The following is a 19,241-nucleotide window of genomic DNA, read 5'->3' as shown; positions in this document are numbered from 1 at the left end:
AAAATTTTTATTTTTACTTTTTTTTCTTTAAGTAAAAGTGTTTTTCATTTTTATTTTATTTTATTCACCAAGATTACTAAATGCCATGTGGATGATGAGTCTAAATTAACCAAGCACCGCAAACTTTTTAATTTTAGGTTTCGTCTTTAGGTAACACAACTATAGGTTGACATATAAGTTTATGTTTTGAATTTTTTTAAACATAGCAATAGTCAAGCAGAGAATGTTTGCATTGGTGCTAAAAAAAACGGCCCCGCATCTTAGAGAAAAGCTGCGCTGACAACGGGAACAATCTTTGTCATGGACACAAAACTGCTCTCACTCCTCATTTATTTTCATGTTAGATCGATATCTTGAAGATACGCTCTTATACACCCGCTGCGATTATTAACTCGCTCACACAACCCAGATCATTTCAGCTGGCAGAGGAGCTGAAAGGAGCCCTTAAGGGCCAGAGAAGGCAGCGATATGAGGGCTGGTTTTCCCCAGGGAAAGGCGTATAAGAGCCCCATCACAATAAAGCTTTTGTCTCTGCAGCGTAATAGAGGTTATTATGAATTTAATTTATCAGTTCAAATGAAGAATAAAACTTTCAGCGTGCTCCCATCCATTTGTTTGGATGCTTGTTGGATAAAGCTCATGCTGGGCATGTAACAACCAAATTGTTTTAGACGAATTTAAAATATTCCTGAAAACGACAATGTGTCCATTAATTTGAGCCTAAATGAGATAATATTGAAACATGTTATTTTCCTGAAAAGAATTGCTTGAAATTGATGCTTCTCTCTGGAAATAGCAATTGTACACATCACAACCGCGCGCTTTCACAAATTGGAAGCCATTGCGTTGAAATATTTTCATTGAAAAAAAAAAAACATACTACAAAAAAAAAAAAAAAAAAACAATCTAACTAATAATCAGAAATTATCTGTTTTTACTACACAATATTTTGATATCGGATTTAAAAGCTCTTTCTCTGGAGCATAGCAAAAATGTCTGTGCGCAATCGTGTGCGCAAAACGTCCAACATTGATCTCACAAGACAACAAAGTCTGTACGGCTTATTATAATTTTTATTCAAGTATCAACATTTTTAAATAAATAAATATTTTTCAGGTACACCGGAGATATAATTTCAGAGTGGTCATGTGACAGTGGTGGAGATTTATTTAGGTAACAGTTCAATCCACATTTTCACCAAACTGTCCCACCCCAATATACAAATAATAACAATGTTGCTATCGACTGGGGATTTGTCTTTACAAATATGTCCACCGTGCTCATCGGATTGGCAACAACAATGGACTGTTTTCAGAAAAAAACTACATACAATACGTACAACGTGTATACAGCTATACAATAATTCAGAGCAGTTCCCTGATTAAATATCTGTTAATTACAAACGACTGAACACAACTGGCCCAGTCTTCTTTCTTTTCTTTCCTTCATTCTTTTTTTTGGCAGCGTTCAAATCTCAAGAAGATCAGAAAAATAATTTCAGACAGCAGTAGTTCTGTGAGACTTTTACGGGGAGACAGACAGGTCCACATCCTCCTTTTCTGACGAGGATGGAGATGCGGGAATGTCGTCGTCCTCCTCTTCCGAGCATCTGGCGGCGGACAGGGACGAGCATTTGCAGTTGTGTGATCCAGTCCTCTGCCCGCCGCTCTTGCCCTCCTTTTTGTGCTTCACTCTGCGGTTCTGGAACCAGATTTTCACCTGCTTCTCGGACAAGTTCAGGTACGTGGCGATCTCGATGCGCCTCAGTCTGGACAGGTACATGTTGGAGGTGAACTCCCGCTCCAGCTCCAAAAGTTGCGTGCTGGTGAAGGCAGTACGCATGCGCTTGCTACTCTGAAGTTTTCCATTGTTGTTTTCTGTTGAAAAATAAAAAAAGTGATATAGACTGTTAAAAACCGGCATGCAATAAAAAAACAAAACCAAAACCAAATCAAGTTATCTAAATTTGGTGATATCTGCCTCTACTCACCGATGGAGATGCAGTGGAATTGCCTTGGGTCTGGAACCGTATACGCAGCTTGGTATATCCCTGGAGCGTGGCTGAGGTTCACGCTGTTTGATGTGGAGTGATGCCTGGATAGAGCGGAGTGGCAGTATTGCGAGCCAAACGGAGGGAATGAAGCCTTGAGGAGCGGCAGGGTCGGAGGAGAAGGATGAAGCTGGGACGCGGCCATGCACAGCGGGCAGAAGCACAGCAGACCGGCTTTCCTGGAGTGGCAGGAACCCGGCAGCCCGTGCGGGTGGTGCGGCGAGTGCACCGCGTAAGGGAACAGAGGCGGGCTGCTCTCGCTCCCCTTGTCGTTGGCCTCCCTCAAAATCAAGGAATCCACGAGAAAAGACCTCGGCATGTTTGCAAAACGTGTTGCTCGGCGTGGCTGTAGTCTGAGCCTCGTTGCGTCACTCGGTGCGTCAGTGTGCTCTCAGTGGCACGGTGGACAGCGAAGTGGTGCTGAAGGCGCACGGCCTCGCCTTAAATAGCTGCCGATGGACTCCGTTCGGCCATGTGACGGTTACGCTGTAAGCGGCCGAGAGCTCTCAATAGGGTTTTGTGCCTTTCTCTAGGCATTCCCACTGCACGCTTCCCCATTATTTCACTTGTTAACTAAATGAACTGCATAATGTAGTCTATTCTTGTCAGCCCCACCCACGCCGAGAGAGGCGGCACTACCCATTCTCCCTTTTATCATCACTTTCATTTCTATCATAGTGCCAAGCTTAAATGTCCGGAGAAAGCGTTTCTGTTTCATTTAGGAACTAAGTTAAGTTTCCTCTCAGATATTAAGCAGGGTGAGTTAAATACAACTGAGAGACGAGACAAAAGGTCCAAATTTCACTGTAAAACTGATAACTGTACGGTGTTAAATATAATTCATTCATTACTAAATTTTTGTCAAGCATATTACTTCGTAAATGTACTGCTTAATAATAGTTAATGAGCTCAATGTTAACACTTTATTTTAGTAACTATCCTCAACTTATTATTCCTCCGGTGAAAATCTAACTTATTATGTTGTTTAAGTCAACCTTCATTCTAATTAGTGGAAGTGAACGGTAAGCCACATTAGTTTATAAGGATGAGGTGCAATGAGTTTATTAAAGGCTAAGACCTAAATGTTTTCACAGAGCACAAATTTAAGTTTGTTTCCAGCTGCAGCTAGTTTCACAGGAGTTCTATTCTGAGTAGTAATCTTTTTTAAAAAATTGATTTTGGAATCCATTACATATCAGCAATTAATATAAGTTTTTATTTGAATGAAACAGATTAGATTTTAAATGTAATATTCAAATTTGTGTAAATTCCACCAACATAAATTTAACAACCTATTTTATTTCAGTGACTAACTCAGCCTAAATATTTGGATTAGAATTCAAATAAGGATGGTGATTCATTTCTTCTCATTTGTCTGGCCAAGGAAAGACCAGACGAATGATATGTTCATATGGGTCAAATTGTGATTGAATACATCAGGTAGGAACTGTTGTAAGACTTGTGGTAGAGAAATGTGTTGAAATCAAGTTCGTATCCAACTTATTGTTCAATCAAGTTACTCAAACTGAAGTCAAACTTGCCAAAGATCTTCGTAGCTGGAGGCAGTCACTGCAAAAGAATGGCACATCTTAGTTGTTAGAAGGAATAAAGTTTAAATGCCACCTCATAGGAAAGGATGTGGAGAGAACTACTTCAGTAATGTTTTACATCTTTCAGTTTCCATTCAGAAATACTGAACAAAATCAAGTTTATTGATGAAATTCTAACATTTTGCTGCTTTTACCTGAGTTGGCATGAAGGATGCCTCTTTGAACGTTTTGGCTTTCATACCTTTAGCAGCTGATGTGCTGCAGTTCTTATTTTTTATTTTTTTACAGCAAATGGTGCTGGAGATAAAAAATCTGCCTTTACTCAACAGAGGCAGCAGAAGAAGAAGAAGTGCAATCTTTATACAAGTTTATCTGGGTATATGGGTATATTTGTAAAAATGAACATACATTCAGACTTTGCCCTGTCACTCGGTCTTGGAGAATGTCACTCATGCTACACATGACTGGGCTGAATGTCGGAACATGAATAGCGCACTCAAAAATAGCGCGCTCTTCTGCCATAAGACGTTCCTCAAAGAGGACATAAACAGAGCATGGACCAGGTGTGACTGTTCTCAGGTCAGCTCCACACACATTGTATGAGACCACTGAACTAATGTCTCATTCAAGCTGAAATAGACACATTTTATTACCAATATGAAGTTGTTGATTATTGGGATTCAGCTATTATTAAACATTAAATGTACAGCTCTGCTTAAAACTTGAATAATTTTACTGGTTTATATGTAATATCTTACATATGCATCTTTTTGTGCATTTGATACAGGTCTTCTGTACTTGTATGGCTCCTTCACTGACATAACATGCACGCAACAGCTGAATGTAAAGTTTATGCATATCCATTTTAGGGTTACTGTGTCATTTCTGGGCACAAAAAAAAGGGACAAGTCATTGCCTGAAGGCAGCGCTGTTAAAGAGCAGTGATTAATTCCTTTGCTCGGGCCCCTGCCGAGTCGGAGGGGGAAAGAATATGTAAAAATAACCAGGTTTTCACTCCGCGGCCCTCATTGAATGTCATTGTGGAGGGCTTTCAATGAGAGAGAAAGAGAGTCGAATTAAAGTGTGTGACAGCGGCGGATAGACGCAACAAAGGCGACTCTGTCATAGAGGAGCCCTGCGCGCTGCGCGTCAAGCCCCCGCCTTGCGCTCCGATTGAATTAAGTAATAGGAAAACATTTTCTTTCACTTTAAGTCCTTTTTGAACAACATCTTCAAAGGGACCGCAGTCGTAACGTGTGAGTAAAGAGTAGAAAGTGATTTATTTTGCTACCTACGTTTAGAGGAGACAACACCCGAAATAAATCTAGGGTTAGAAACGTAAAAGTCTCACCAAGTGCGCTTTTCTGTTCTAGAATGGCTGCATCAATATTTCAGTGTGATGCTGTCTGTTTTGAACTCCTAAAAGGGGCTTATTGCCTTACATTTACACCAGTAATCTTCAATAATTAGGTTGTGCCATTAAAACCAGATTAGGAGCAGTTAAGCGATCAAAGGAGACCGAACCACCGACGCTGAAAAGCTGTTGTATCACTGCGCGTCATTTTCAGTTTTCAATTAGTCTGTCTCTTAATTTCCATTAGCAATTCAGCCTTGTGGCCATTTTCGAAACATATAAAAACACCTTTATTCAAATTTTAATGAAGGTGACAGGTTAATGATATGTCATAATATGTCACCCGACGTTAAAAGCTCTAAAATGATCACAAAGAGCTCAGGCTGCGTGTATGTGGGAATGCTCAGATATAAAACAGACCAAACATATAAACGATTCAGTGAATATCCCTTTTTTTCAGCCGCAGGTATAGTCTGTGTGCGGGGGCGGCACAGTGCCTATTGCTGAACATAAAGATGTTATCAAAGGCCCTAATTTTCAAATTATGTACAGCAGTCATCCCGTGGATAGGAATAGAGGTTTCACAGGGCCGTCACGCAGGGGAGGCTCATCACTAATTTGCAATCCCAACTGGAGACTGACAAATAGTTTTGACCTCCCTCTGGAGGCTGCGGGCCAGAAGTGCAAAGAATCCCATTCTCCCCATGATCACTTGTTACTGAGACAAATAATCGAGGAAAATAGCGCTCTCACATTATAACCACTCTGTTGCGCTTCTGCACAAACTGGAAGCTAAATAAATAAAGATACATCTATAGCCACTTCTGATAATGCACCATCACCCCCATACCTGCGTTTTTTTTTCTCTTGTGAAAAAGCAGCGTCCCAGCCTAACTCAGCACTAACAAATTGTTCGATTTTAATCAATACAATTGTGCAAAGATTGTTAACTGTTTTAAGTTAAGCTCAAAATGAAACACTTCACTGAATACAATCTATCATAAACCCTCAAATATAAACAAGTTGGACTAATGGTGTTTCATGAAGCTGCGCTGAAAATCTAACTGTTTTAATTTAACTAAAAAAAACTGTTACAACAACATGGCAACAAAATTTTTTCAGGTTTGAATCAAGACTTTTACATAGCAGCTGAAAGACTATTAGTAAGACTACAGCCTGGTTTATAAACATATTTACTTACAATAAGATAATTACTTAAGTAATAGATTATTGGGACTGTTTTCCTAATTTGATTTCATTCTGGCTTCATCAAAAGTTAAATACATTTGTAAACGGTAATTAATTTCTGATTAAGGCATAAAAATGCTTTAAAAAAATTAAAACAAACCCCTAAAATTAATTGTATCAAGCTTTAAAAACAAATATGTCTCAGCCATTGTAAATAAGGTATTAGCAATAGTAAGGTTACTAAACTAATAACAGTTTGATGCCAACTTTACCTCTTGCAGCAGCATGCAAACATCCACCCTTTCCTTTGCCCTTGTGGGGTCTAGAGGGGTGCTGGTGCCTTTCTCTAGCAAGACATTTTGGTTGAGAGGCCGGGTCACCCTGGACAGGTCGCCAGTCCATCGCAGGCATGCAGACATGCCAGTTTTTATAACTGTTTTTATTGCTTACCTATAAAACAACCCTCATAAACACATCAGCCTTACCATTCCCAGCTGGGCTGCCCACATTTTGACAATAATAACAAAGTGAATCAACATAATCAGTTCAATTCTAATTTAAATCTGTGGGCCAGATTTGTTACCAAAATAAGGTTAATGTTGTTAAAGTTGACCAATTTTATAACAATACTTTCATAAACTAGTAATGTGGTTACAATTTAAATTAATGTAGTACTTTTTCCAAATTTCATTTTAAAAAGGTTTTTGCTAGCATCAGCATTAGTGGTTAGTCAACCAGCTTACACTAGTGGAAGCTGGATACAAGTTTTATTTTTTCTCCAGCAGTTTATTTCAATCATAAGTTTGAGTTGACTTTTATTCAACTCACATACTGATGCAGGTTCCATCGCTTAATAAAACCCAACCTTATTGTTCTCTGCAAAAGACAATAAACAGACTAAATTAACCAACATGCTCATTGCAGAGTTATTTTCTTATAGTTCAGCTTGCTGTTATGTTTTACATGAACATTACTTTGTAACTTAATTGTTGCACAAAAAGAATACGACTAAAGCAACAAATCTGTTACCAACTGAAGTAGCTAATTTCACTGAAACTAATTAATATGCTTAATTAAATTTGATATAATTCTAATGGCCAATGTTTAACACCCTCCAAAACTCTCTTTTTATAGTGTGTTCAACATGCAGCTGGGAAAATGTTTAACATAACTGTTTGATTCTGGGGGAAGCAATGCCTCTGATATTGTAAATTATTTATAAGATATTAGGACGGAACAATTGCCATCACTCAAATTCGACCCTCATGATAACGCTGACCACTGCCTGCTGTGCCGTTGGTGGAACACATTTTCACTGGGCTCTTTTACGCAATTATAACCAAAGATCTCGTGCCTGATGACATAAAGAGAGCAGTCTGTTTATGGAGATGTAGTCAATATCTCCTTTTCTTTTTGAAATGAATAATTCATAGTTTAAGACATTATACCCCGTCGCTTAATGTGTACACACACTTAAACACCCACACATCTTTAACACAAGTGATGGTTTTAGCTGACAGTGTAACAGGATTTAAGGTCCCACTGGGGTTTGGGACAGCCGTGGATGGGCGCTGTGACTGGCGACGTGACACAGAGGGCCGGTTTGCCCCTCCTAATCTCCCCCCGAGGCAACATCACAAGCTGCAGATCCCGCTGCACCTCCACGGACACACAAAGGCCTGATTATCATTCATATGCTCACCAGAAACACCAGTCCAATAGATAACAGATGACACATAAGTACCAGCTGAATGGTGCAATATGTTTGGGCTGCTGGAGTCTATAGGGACTAATGAATCCTAAAGAGAGAGAGAGGTGGACAAAGAGAAGCCGTCAGTGGAAGGAGCATGAAGTGACAGATATAGGGCTCTACAGGTGAACCTATGGGGAGGGAGACACTAAGAAAACAACGTGGCTACTAACATTTATATTCATAACATCAAAATAAAATTAAAAAAAGTTGCATTTTTGAGTTGATTTAAAGATATGGCATCACATTTGATTAAAATTAAAACACCACTAATTAAATAATCTACTGGATGAACGCTGAAAACCTTGTCGTTAGAAGTGTCGCTCCACTTTATGGTAAAGTTTATTACTTCTTTTTTGTAACAGTTCTTGCTGAAAATAACCCCATACTTTGGGAAAGCCTGTTATTTCCAATAATTCTTTCTACAGATTGCATTACCTTTTGTGCTTGTTTTATTTGCTGCGTGAATGTTATAAACAATTATCAAGATTCAGACACTTCATCGACTCTAGACTCCATCACAGAGCTGAGGAGACAAATCAATTCAAGACTCACATGGGAATAATGGTATTGTGCGCAAGATGGTAACTGTTTCTTTGTTCACTCAACTGGCTTCTTGTTCATCACAGGATTGATTATGATGATTAAATTGTCTTAATAGGGATTTTAATGCTGCTTTCATTTTTTTAGTTTTTTAAGGGTCTTGCTCCTAATATATTTTTTCAAATCATTTTACATCAACAAGGGCAGTGAGCACATACAATATTAGAGATGATCAAGTCTTCTCCTCTGCCGTAAAATTCTAAAACAATTTAATGATCTATATAAACCCGGCTCAGATCAAGAGACTTTTAGGAGCTTTGAAAGAAACACCTCTACTCTTTTGCTTCTAAATTGAATGAAGTCTGAAATTCTGACTTTATTGTCAGGATTCACTTCATTTGACAAAATCATCTCACTATTTTACAGTGTTTATTGTATCTATTTGTTTTAATATAAATCTTGGCCGTATTAACCGGGCCATATTAAAAATTATATATATATGTTTTTTATAACGCTGTGAAAGAATTTTGCCTAACTCCTCTTTGCAGTTTCAGTTAATTCAGCTACACTGGGGATTTGCAAACATAAAGACCTTGTTTATCATCATGCCACAGCATCTTAAGCATGAGTTCAGACAAGGAGACTATAAAATATACATTTTTGAGCTGTTACAAAGAGGCCTTGCTGGCATGAACTTAATGTCACAAACTAATGACCAAACATTCTCCTTTGGGACCTTCTGGATAGTTTGTACATCCATGAATTACAGCAAGGCAGTCAAGTCAAGAAGATGTGAAGCAGCCCAAAACTACCTCACTACCATCACCGTGTTTGACTGTCTTATGCAACATGATACACACTTTCCAAAAAGTTCCACTTTAGCCTCAATTCACAAAGTATTTTCCCCAAATTCTTGGGGTTAATCAAGATTTTATTGAGCAAATGTGGGACAGTTCCTAGTCTCTTTCCACCTCACTTGGGCATGAACTTACAAATTATACGATATCATATGTTTTTACAGCTGTATTTACTTGTAGCACCTAAATAAATAGTACGAAAACATCTAGTATTTTGATAAGATTTTAATTTTACAAAAAACCTTTACTATCTTTATCTTTACTAAAAAAAAAAAAAAAAAAATCCCTAAATTTAAAGGTAAACAAGAATGCAGAGACAGTGATTGTTTCACTTTGATGGTTTTCAGACATTTTGATTAGATTTACTTTGAGTCCTCTTGTGATATACATGGCCCTCTAATTTATGCCTGGGTCTGTTGTAGAGGCACTGTGATGTGTTTGAGACCAGGTCAAGTGCTGCTGCTTGGTGCATCCTCACCACTAAACCACGCTGACAATCTCAGCACAAAATACCACGCAGTTTACTAAAATCTACTGATGAAAGAAACAGATAACAAATATGTCAAAAGAAGCCGTACTTATACTGAAACAGATTTAAAATTTTGACTTGTTTTGAATAATACCTTAAAATAAATACACAATGAGGACAATATAGCGAAATAAACAAATAAACGTGAAATATAACTATTGTGTTTTTGAAAAGCCTAGAAAACAAAGGTTTTTCTTAGCATAATTAAGCTAAAGACATTATTATTTTTAGCTCAATAATGTTGAAACACATTATTAAGTGTTTAAACATGATTAAACACTTAATAATGCTTAACTTTATTGAGTGATCCATGTCTCCTCCCCCCATGTCTCAGGGAAAGAAAACTCAATTTACATGATTAATTTAGATTTCTAAGTACATGTCAGGAGTCTTAGACATGTTTTTAAAAAATCATGAACTCTAAGAGTTTTATCCTTTCCATTAAAAAGATTATGATTTTAAAGATTGTTGAAATTTCACAAAATGTTTTTCACATAGCATCACCAATGCATTTTGGAATGTTTTTTAGGAGCACAGTGTGTTTAATTAAAAGATTTTCAGTTCAGTCTACTGTCATCTCAAGAGTTTTTACAACTGTGGATACATTAGTTACCACTGCACCTGTCTAAAGCACAAAATCATGTACTATAAATGAAAAAAAATCAGCTACTTTTAGGTTATTCTTTACCTTTTACTGCTTATTTTTGTGTCACAAAATTAAACAAAAACATAGTTTAGAACAAAAAATTGCCAATTTGCAACATGTGTTTGACAAGCAAAACTGGGAGCTACCATGGGCGCTGGCCTCTTTGACAAGAACAAATGAGGAGAAGATGCAAACGTAACAGTGTGGCCTCTCTAATGAGCCTATTTACATCTAAATGTGAAGATGCTGTGAGAACTAAAGCAGTTGAATGTGTTTATTCCCAAACTTTCCTATCAGTCTTTGAGACAAAACGTTTGGTATCTAACTTCTCGCACAGCGTTGTTTCAGGAAAAAAGTTGTGATACTTCTCACAGTGTCCTCATGCATAAAAAAATTGATCTGACCAAAAATAATACATGAAAAGTGATTAGTGGACTAAATATATTTGGATGATTTTAAATTTCCTTTTGATGTAAATCCATTGGTTCTGCTATGGATATGCTTCAAACTTCCCCTCTGACCCCATTCATATAAAAGCCTTGAAACACTCTTCAGAAGGGTTTGTTACCCTGTGGAGGTCAGTCTGCTATTGCGGTGTGGCTGACTCACATTTTTCCAAATCAGTAGACTTTTGGCCTAGAAATAACAGGTCAAACCAATGAATTTAATGAACTCTCCCAGACACAATGGACGTTTTTTGCCATTTGAACCTCAATAAAAGGATATGGGCAGGTCAGCAAGCGCTTTCAAGGGTTTTGTACACAAATGTGACAGAGCGCAGTTTCTTCAGTGTCTTTGCTGACAAGTTGTTCAAAGTGCTGGGGATGGCAGCAATAGTGCCTTCATCCAAACTGCTCCCCCCGCCCGCTTTGTTCCCCGCTGCCCATTCACGAACAGTCTCACACAACGACAAAAAGTTAAAGAATGCCGATGTTGTGTTAGCTTCATTTCTCTTCACCGAGCTGCACGCCGAAGGCCGAATCGTAGGAGAAGTTACAAGAACAGCACTGGACTACAGCTACAGACTGTCCCTGCTCGACCCTCCTTTTGGCTGCTTTCCTCCATTAAGTCACTTTTTCACTGTGTCTTCCTGCTGGGGTTCTCTGATGTTTCCAGTAGTATCTTCCAAATTAATTCAGACAAAATGATCAGTACTGAAGAAAAAAATTGCCTCATTCTGTTATGTATCTGGTAAATGAGTGCATCAATATGTCTAATTGTTGTGGAGTGGTTTGAACGGTTGAGTAGAAGCATATGGTATTTGTTTGTTCACATAATTGAATCAATTGGAGGCCCATGGGAAAACACGGAGGGGGGTAAGAGTTAAGGAGGAGGGAGGTCAGACAGTTAGAGCAGGAGGGAAAAAGGGGGGGTGAAATAAACGCTCCCACAAAAATGTACTCATGCAACCATTACTTACCCATTTTCAGCCGAGCGGCTCATGATTACCCCCATTTTAGTAAATACCCCGTTTCGGAGCGGGATGAGAACAAGCTGTGGGAAAAGCACCCTTGAAGGAAACTAGGTTCTCTTTAAGTTTATGACTTTCCTATTAATGACCCCCTGCAGTCTGGCCCATTTCCTCTCCATTCATCTCACATTAGTCTCCTTTCAGGAGTCACAATTGTTTTAGAATTGTTTTTCTTTTTATTATTCCACAGCACAAAGGTTTGACAGAAAACGTAAACACTTGCATCTTAAGAACACATTATTCTAAGCTTAAAATGAACTGCTTTTTAAGCTCTTACTTCCTTAGATTTATTCATAAAATTTTAATTATCCGAAGCACATTGAAGTTACTCCTGTTCCGAGTAATGACTAAAACATTGTTTGCAAGAGGAAAAGCAGGCCCCTGGTGTGATTTTTATGAGTCATTATCTTCTTTTCTTCTCTAATTTCCATTGGAATCTTTCTGATCTGAAGCAAGCTATTGTATGAAGAAACCCCCCCACCCACTTTGCAGTTGTTATATTTCACTTCTCCCTCTCCCTCATCCTAATGACCTCTGCAACAGCTTTTTTTTTCACTCTTGTCCCACACTCAGCTTTTATCAAAACAGGGAATATATGGCCCAGTCTCAACTTTGCCTCAAGAGTTATGACGTAAGCGGCGTGAAAGGGAGGTTTAGGCTAATTCAGCGTCTACATACAGCCATATATGTAAGAGCCGTTGTGATGACGGGTCACTGCCCATCTCAAAGGGTCCCACATTTTTTGCAGATGCGCTCTATTGAGGAGGCGACACGCGGCGGGATGCTGCTGGGAGTTGCTTACTTTTTCTCCATTACCATAGGAACAAACACACTGGCTTTGAGTCAGTCCAGGCCAGGGGTCCACTGACACCAACTTTCACACTACTCTGGGTCCTGACAAAACCCCAAATGGCTCTCATCACACTGAATAATAACCATTTGTACCCAGTTCACTGACAAAAATGAGCTGCCAGAAGTGATAAAAAAAAAAGAAAGAAAAGGGGCCCAAGAGGTTTGCTTCTCAGAAAATACTTAAACAACATAAAGTAAGGCGTCTGAGTCACAGAAACACATTCTTTTTAGATTTTTTTGAAGTGGAGTTCTTGAAGTGGAGAGGTTATGAGTATATTACCGATGAAGCAAAGTTGCATGAGCAATCACTCGAAGATAATGCTGCATTTATACAAAAACTTTCACAGCATTGACACGTTCGTAGCAAATGTTCTTGGATACAAACATCTGTGGTTTTAAAATGTAATCGCCAACATCGTTCCATGGGAAAGAAGCATCACTGGGTAGAGTTTGAGAATTGCAAGATGGTCGCAATTTAAATATCCAAAAATATACCAGCTCAAGTGAAGGCAGTGCACTAATTTTCAGTTTTTCAGCAGAGTTCACATTGTGGCACAGATTCTTTAAATTGATGAAAGTCTAAACTTTGACCTTCCTTTCTAACAGGATTCTTGTCTGACGGGTTTTCTGTCAGCTCTGAATTGCTCATCTATCCTTTTCTGCTGCCACCGCCACGTTTCAAAATGAAAATACTGTGTTTAGAGTGATCCGAAACATTAGTATTCAACTACAGATAGGGTTTTGCATATAGATAAAAAAAAAAACTAGAGATTTGGTCCCATCTGACTAGACCACCTTCTATCATGTTTTCTGTGACCCATAAATAATATTTTACAAACATTATTTGTAATGTTTGTAAAATATTTGTAATATTTGTAAAATAATAATTGTAAAATATTACAAATATTTTACAAGCCCTCTGCCCCTTGAGATCAGGGCAGAGGGTCTCGAGACCAGAGCACGAGACCCTCTGCCCTGATCTCGTGCCATTTGCAAATTCAAAGTTAATCTTCCAGTCTTTCTTCCAGTGTTGTCTTGTATGCAACCATATTTTGATAATCTCTGACTTGCTTCCCTATACCTGCTCAAGAAAATAATCCCCACAGCATGATGCTGCCACCACCATATTTCACCATAGGGGTGGTATGTTGAAGTTGATCTGCAGTGTCAGTTTTCTGCCACACAGCTTTTTGTAAAATATTTCAGTTTTGGTCTAATCTGACCAGAGGACTTTCTTCATGTTTGCTACCTTCCCTTATTTGACTCCTGAAGACAATTTGTTGCATTTTTATTTAGCAGTATAACAACACAGTCATCTGCATACAAATGCAGGAATATATTAGTAAAATATTTACTTCATTCACTCCTTTGTGTTGATCTTTCAATTGATATCAAGACAAAATAGACTGAATTTTGTGGTTGTAATGTCACAAAATAAGTTAAAGAGGTTTGGATACTTTTCAAAAGCACTCTATATTTGTCTATTTTGTTATTCCATTAAAGTAAATTTATGTGGTGTAGTTAACATAACAAATAGATGAGATCTTTTCTTTGAGCTCTGTTAGGTTTTGGCGTTGTTCATGGAAAGTTTGATCAAAGGTAACTTTCACTGGATCAGTTTTTTTCATAATTTTTGAGTCTCAATTTGGGTTTATTCCATTAGAACATATCAGAGTTGTGCTAAGTGTACTTTTAAAAAGAATAAATTACCTAGTAAGTTTCTAAAAGTCCCTTTTGAGCCACAACGAAGTTTAGTGTCTTTTGTAAACCAAAGTGAATCAGAAGGTTTTTGGTGTCTTAAATAATATGTCACATTTCCATTTGATAAAGAAAAAATAAATAGATAAAAGGAATAATTCTGCAGTTGCACATATTTTACATATTTTACTCACTCTTGATGTACGGTGTATATATTACATGCTACATGTTATAATTGAGCATTGTGGAAGGTACGAGGTCAAAGTTCACAATTGATCTTACCCCCTGGCAGGTGCAGCTCATAGGAGCGAGAGGAGGTGGCCCCTCATCTCTCCCACCTCTTCACGGTGCTCAGACAGAGAAAGGGAGGAGTGTAAATGAGTGCACTCCAGAAAGCCATCACCTGCTCCCTCCACCCTAAAGTCCCCACTAACTCTGCCAGGCAGCGGAGATGTGCTGCAGACCCCGACCTCAACTTTCCCCGGCTCTGATTATTGAGGGAGACAGAGAGAGAAGTGAGATGGAAGGAAAGAGGGAGGGAAAGGAGAGGAGTGGGAGAAGCATTTTCAACCATCCGCGATTTAGTTTTTTGTTTTTTCAATTGTTTTGAGTATGAACATATTCATCTGCAGCAAAATGTACATTTGTCATGCCTATAGAAGGAAGTGAATTGGACTTAAAAAGCACATTGAGTTTGTGCTCACAGACAGCTCAAGGGAGAGGTTGTGCATTGATGGATGCCCCTCCCAGCTTCTCTCAGATTCACCCTCCTTTGTGACTTTGAGTGAATGTATCCTCTTGCTAAGGGCACTGGAATGTGTCTTCTCAACTCATGTGATGGATGGGGCCTTGTTTTGCACTCCTCCGTCCCTCCCTCTGAATCCCTCTTTCTCTCCCTCAGCCTTTGACTCTTTCATCCCATCCTTTTATTCGGCGCCAATAAAAGTCAGTGATTCTTCATCAGCTGTTGTGAGGATCTAAAGGACACTGTTATTTTTCATCGGGAGTGTGTCACACATCACTATTCAGCCTCTCCGTCACACAAATTTAGACACTGACTCTAAGGCAGAAGCAGGTGGGGATACACCATCAATGAATTATTCAAATGAGTTTCTTGGCACGTCCTTTAAATTTAATTTAGATACTTACTTAATGTTGTTAAGAGAGTAGCTTTGGTAATTTGGTTTCTGTTTCATAATAAAGGCTAGTAAATACAGCCAAGCACCAATTATATGACAGGACTTTATTAAGTAATAAATTAAATAAAGGAAAAAATAACCCTGTGTTAAAATTCTGTAGTGTTCTATGTGGAATGATATCTGATATAATACATTTAGAAAACTATTATATTGAAAGGGATAACAAATATTCAAATAGCAACACCAGATGCAACTTTGAAGTGTGGGAAAGAAAACTGCCTGATGTGTATATATTGCAAAGAAAACATAATAAATTATATATATATATTCTACTCAACAAAAAGCATCAGTTAAGGTCAACAAATCTTAACTGTTAAGGGTAAGGTTAAGGTTATTCCACACTAAAAAGTTTATTTCTGATACTAATGAGGCCCAGCATCTATTAGATATTTATTAAAAGAACATAAGTTTCAATTTTGAAAAAAATAATGTTTTAATTAAACTTTTTAATGTGTATTGTCTTTCCAGCAATTAAACTCTTCTTATAATGAGTAAATATAATTTTCTTGTTCTTTTTTTAAAAATAAAATAGCACTACATACACAAAAATCCCACAATAGGATATCTAGAGATTCATTTAATACAATTTTCAACAAGGCTGCACTTTCCTCTTCACCTTTCTTTAAGTAGTAAAGATAAGATGACATCGCTTAACCATTAGAAACTATAAATAACGTTTTAGAAACAGAACAGTGAGAATCAAAGCTGAGAGAATATTAAAATTTAGTTATATTTTGGAGGAGGAAACAATCTCTAACTCACTGGTAGATAACTCTGGCAAAGAGTGGCATCTTGGAGTTGCCAAGTCTTTATAACAACCATAAAAACTTAATCAAATGCAAAATATGCAGGATAATTACTAAATTACCAAATGCTTCTCTAGCTTCATCTGGAATGTGTGATATAGCTATAGATGACACCAAGATGGAGCTTTTCAGCAAGAAATACTCCTATTGAAACAACAACGATGAGGTGAAAAAGTACCTCATGCCCACTATTTAGTGTGGAGAAGGATCTGTAGTACTGTGGGCTTATTTTTCTCTCAAGGCCCTGACAAGCTTGTCGGAGTACAAGGGTCCATCCATCCATCCATCCATCTTCTTCCGTTTAGGCCCAGACTTCCCTCTCCCCAGCCACTTGTTCCAGCTCCTCCGGGGGAATCCCAGGGCGTTCCCAGGCCAGCCGAGAGACATAATCCCTCCAGCGTGTCCTGGGTCTTCCCCGGTTCCTCCTCCCGGTGGGACGTGCCCGGAACACCTCACCAGGGAGGCGTCCAGGAAGCATCCTGACCAGATTCCCGAGCCACCTCAACTGGCTCCTCTTGATGTGAAGGAGCAGTGGCTCTACTCTGAGTCCCTCCTGGATGACTGAGCTTCTCACCCTATCTCTAAAGGAGAGCCCAGACCCCCTACGGAGAAAACCCATTTCGGCCGCTTGTATCCGCGATCTCGTTCTTTCGGTCATGACCCAAAGCTCATGACCATAGGCCCTGATCAAGGCCCTGAGAAGCTTGTTGCAGTACAAGGGTTTGTGAACATAAAAATCCGCTGGCCTCTTGTCGGTGAAAAAGGGTTGTCATACTGTCTTTCAACAGGATAATAATCCAAAACGCATAGCCAAACCAACAGAAAAATAGTTCAGTGGACACAAAATCAACCTTCTTCTATAATGATTTCAGCCCCCAGGGTGAGATGAAGAGCAGAGAACATGAGAGAGGATCCAGAACTAATGATGAGATAGAGAGATTGTGCAAAGGGAAATGGTCAAAGGTCACGCTCTCTGTATGATGAAATGCAACAAGACCAAAAACTGTATTGCAAGCAAAGATTTAAGGCATGCCATCTACTATGGCAAGAATTATAAAGTTTACAGTAATATCATTTATAAGGCTGCTAAATGCAGAAGTTCAAACATTTCACTATTTTGTGTTTGAAAGATGTGAAATACCTGCAGTGATAACAATATATAGTTGTTGTTTGTTTATTTTAGTAGCTAGCTGTCCACAGAGATTTGTTGTAATATAATTTCAGTTCAATATATGTGACTGTTCACACTGACAGTCATTTGTTGCAAAGATGTTGCCGAGTCGAACAAAGAGAGTCATGTACAAAGCAGTTTAAGAGTAATATTTAAAGGCGGCATTTGTAAAAGACAACATATCAATTGCTTTGCAATTGATATAGGCACTTCCAAACCACAATTTCTATTTACGGTACCTTAAATCTGTGCTCTTTGCTAACCCTTTCCTTTATTGGTGGGTAACATCCCAAGATTCTCAACACTCAGACACAATATTCCATCAGTGGCCATGAGTGAAGCAAAAGTGCCTCTATTTAAAAAGTATTATTCAACAGAGTGTTACATAAGAATCTCCAAAAAGATTTCAGGCCTCACAAATGAATCATCAGTGCAGTCATCAAGTCAAGCAAATGATCCTTTGGTACTTATAGCACTCTATGACATTACACACAATATTAAAGGACTCATATACAGCTAAATACAGGCTGAAGTACCACTTATATACACATTAACACATTTTGGGTTTTTTGTACTGAAAGCGCTATGGGTGGACAAAGCAACCAGAACATCACCGGCAGAAACGCTATGCAATGTTTTAGAAAAATGGTTTCATAATTAAACGTTTACAGTAGATGTTGATCAAGGATATTAAGCGAATCAAAAATTGTATAATATAAAATAGATAGTAATATTTGAGCTCAAAGGTTACAACAGTAACGTTACAGCAATATATGAAATGACAGAATCAACCTGTTACATACCAAACAGTGTCTGCCTTACCAGACTTACTATTTGTCTTACAATTGGACATAAAGACTGTCATCCATATACTTTCTATGTATTTCATGGTCATTGCCAGTCTATGCTGCACTGATCAGGATATGTAACTTTGAAATCACTGGTTAGCGTAGCAGGATCATTGCATAAGCAAACTAAGCAGCTGCTGAGGCTCGCAAGAGCAGCTGATACTAGTATGACTGAAAGGTGTTTTTATATATTTTGGAAGTGATTTTATGTAAACCTCAGGCCAGATGTCTAAAATGAGTCAAATAATTTACTAATTACAACTAACTTATTAGCTGAAGGTGGAACAAAAAACATTGATAATATGATTATTGTATTTGACAAAGGAATGTTGAGGATATAAAGGATCTCATTGTCATTTAGACACTGACAGCCTTTTTCTAGACACTAAAAGATATTTAATTAAATTGATTATTTTTTACTTTGGCACCAGAAGTAAATGGGAGTCATTTTCAAAAAATATAGTAAGTGATTCAATTTCCAAACTCTTTTTGCGGTGTATTTACATTTTTTCTCCATTACTTACACACACATACTGATACTTGAGAAACAATGACCACAACATGTAACTCAACCTCATTCCCGTTTTTCAATAAAATTGCAGTTTTAAGACACACTGGGATTCATCGTTTTTTGTGGGGAAAAATAAAATCTATTTGTTTCCATGTATTGGCTTTTTTATTATATCATTTACTAGCGCCCTCTGCAGGCTATTGAAACACTTTCACATT

General features: G+C 38.1%; 1 protein-coding gene across 1 annotated transcript; it reads right to left on the bottom strand.

Annotated features, from left to right (window-relative positions):
• Nucleotides 1-1,055: 1,055 nt before the first annotated feature.
• gsx1 (GS homeobox 1) lies at nt 1,056-2,492 on the bottom strand. The gene is made up of 2 exons (XM_028031105.1): nt 1,991-2,492; nt 1,056-1,877 (listed from the first exon to the last, which is right to left on the bottom strand). Exons 1-2 carry the CDS (start codon nt 2,367-2,369, stop codon nt 1,525-1,527), a joined length of 732 nt encoding a protein of 243 aa, XP_027886906.1. The 5' UTR covers nt 2,370-2,492; the 3' UTR covers nt 1,056-1,524.
• Nucleotides 2,493-19,241: the final 16,749 nt, after the last annotated feature.

The sequence above is a fragment of the Xiphophorus couchianus genome, chromosome 11, assembly GCF_001444195.1.
Source record: "Xiphophorus couchianus chromosome 11, X_couchianus-1.0, whole genome shotgun sequence".
Lineage (NCBI taxonomy): Eukaryota > Metazoa > Chordata > Actinopteri > Cyprinodontiformes > Poeciliidae > Xiphophorus > Xiphophorus couchianus.
The sequence above is the reverse complement of the archived record's forward strand: the minus strand, read 5'-3'. Positions and strand labels throughout refer to the sequence as shown.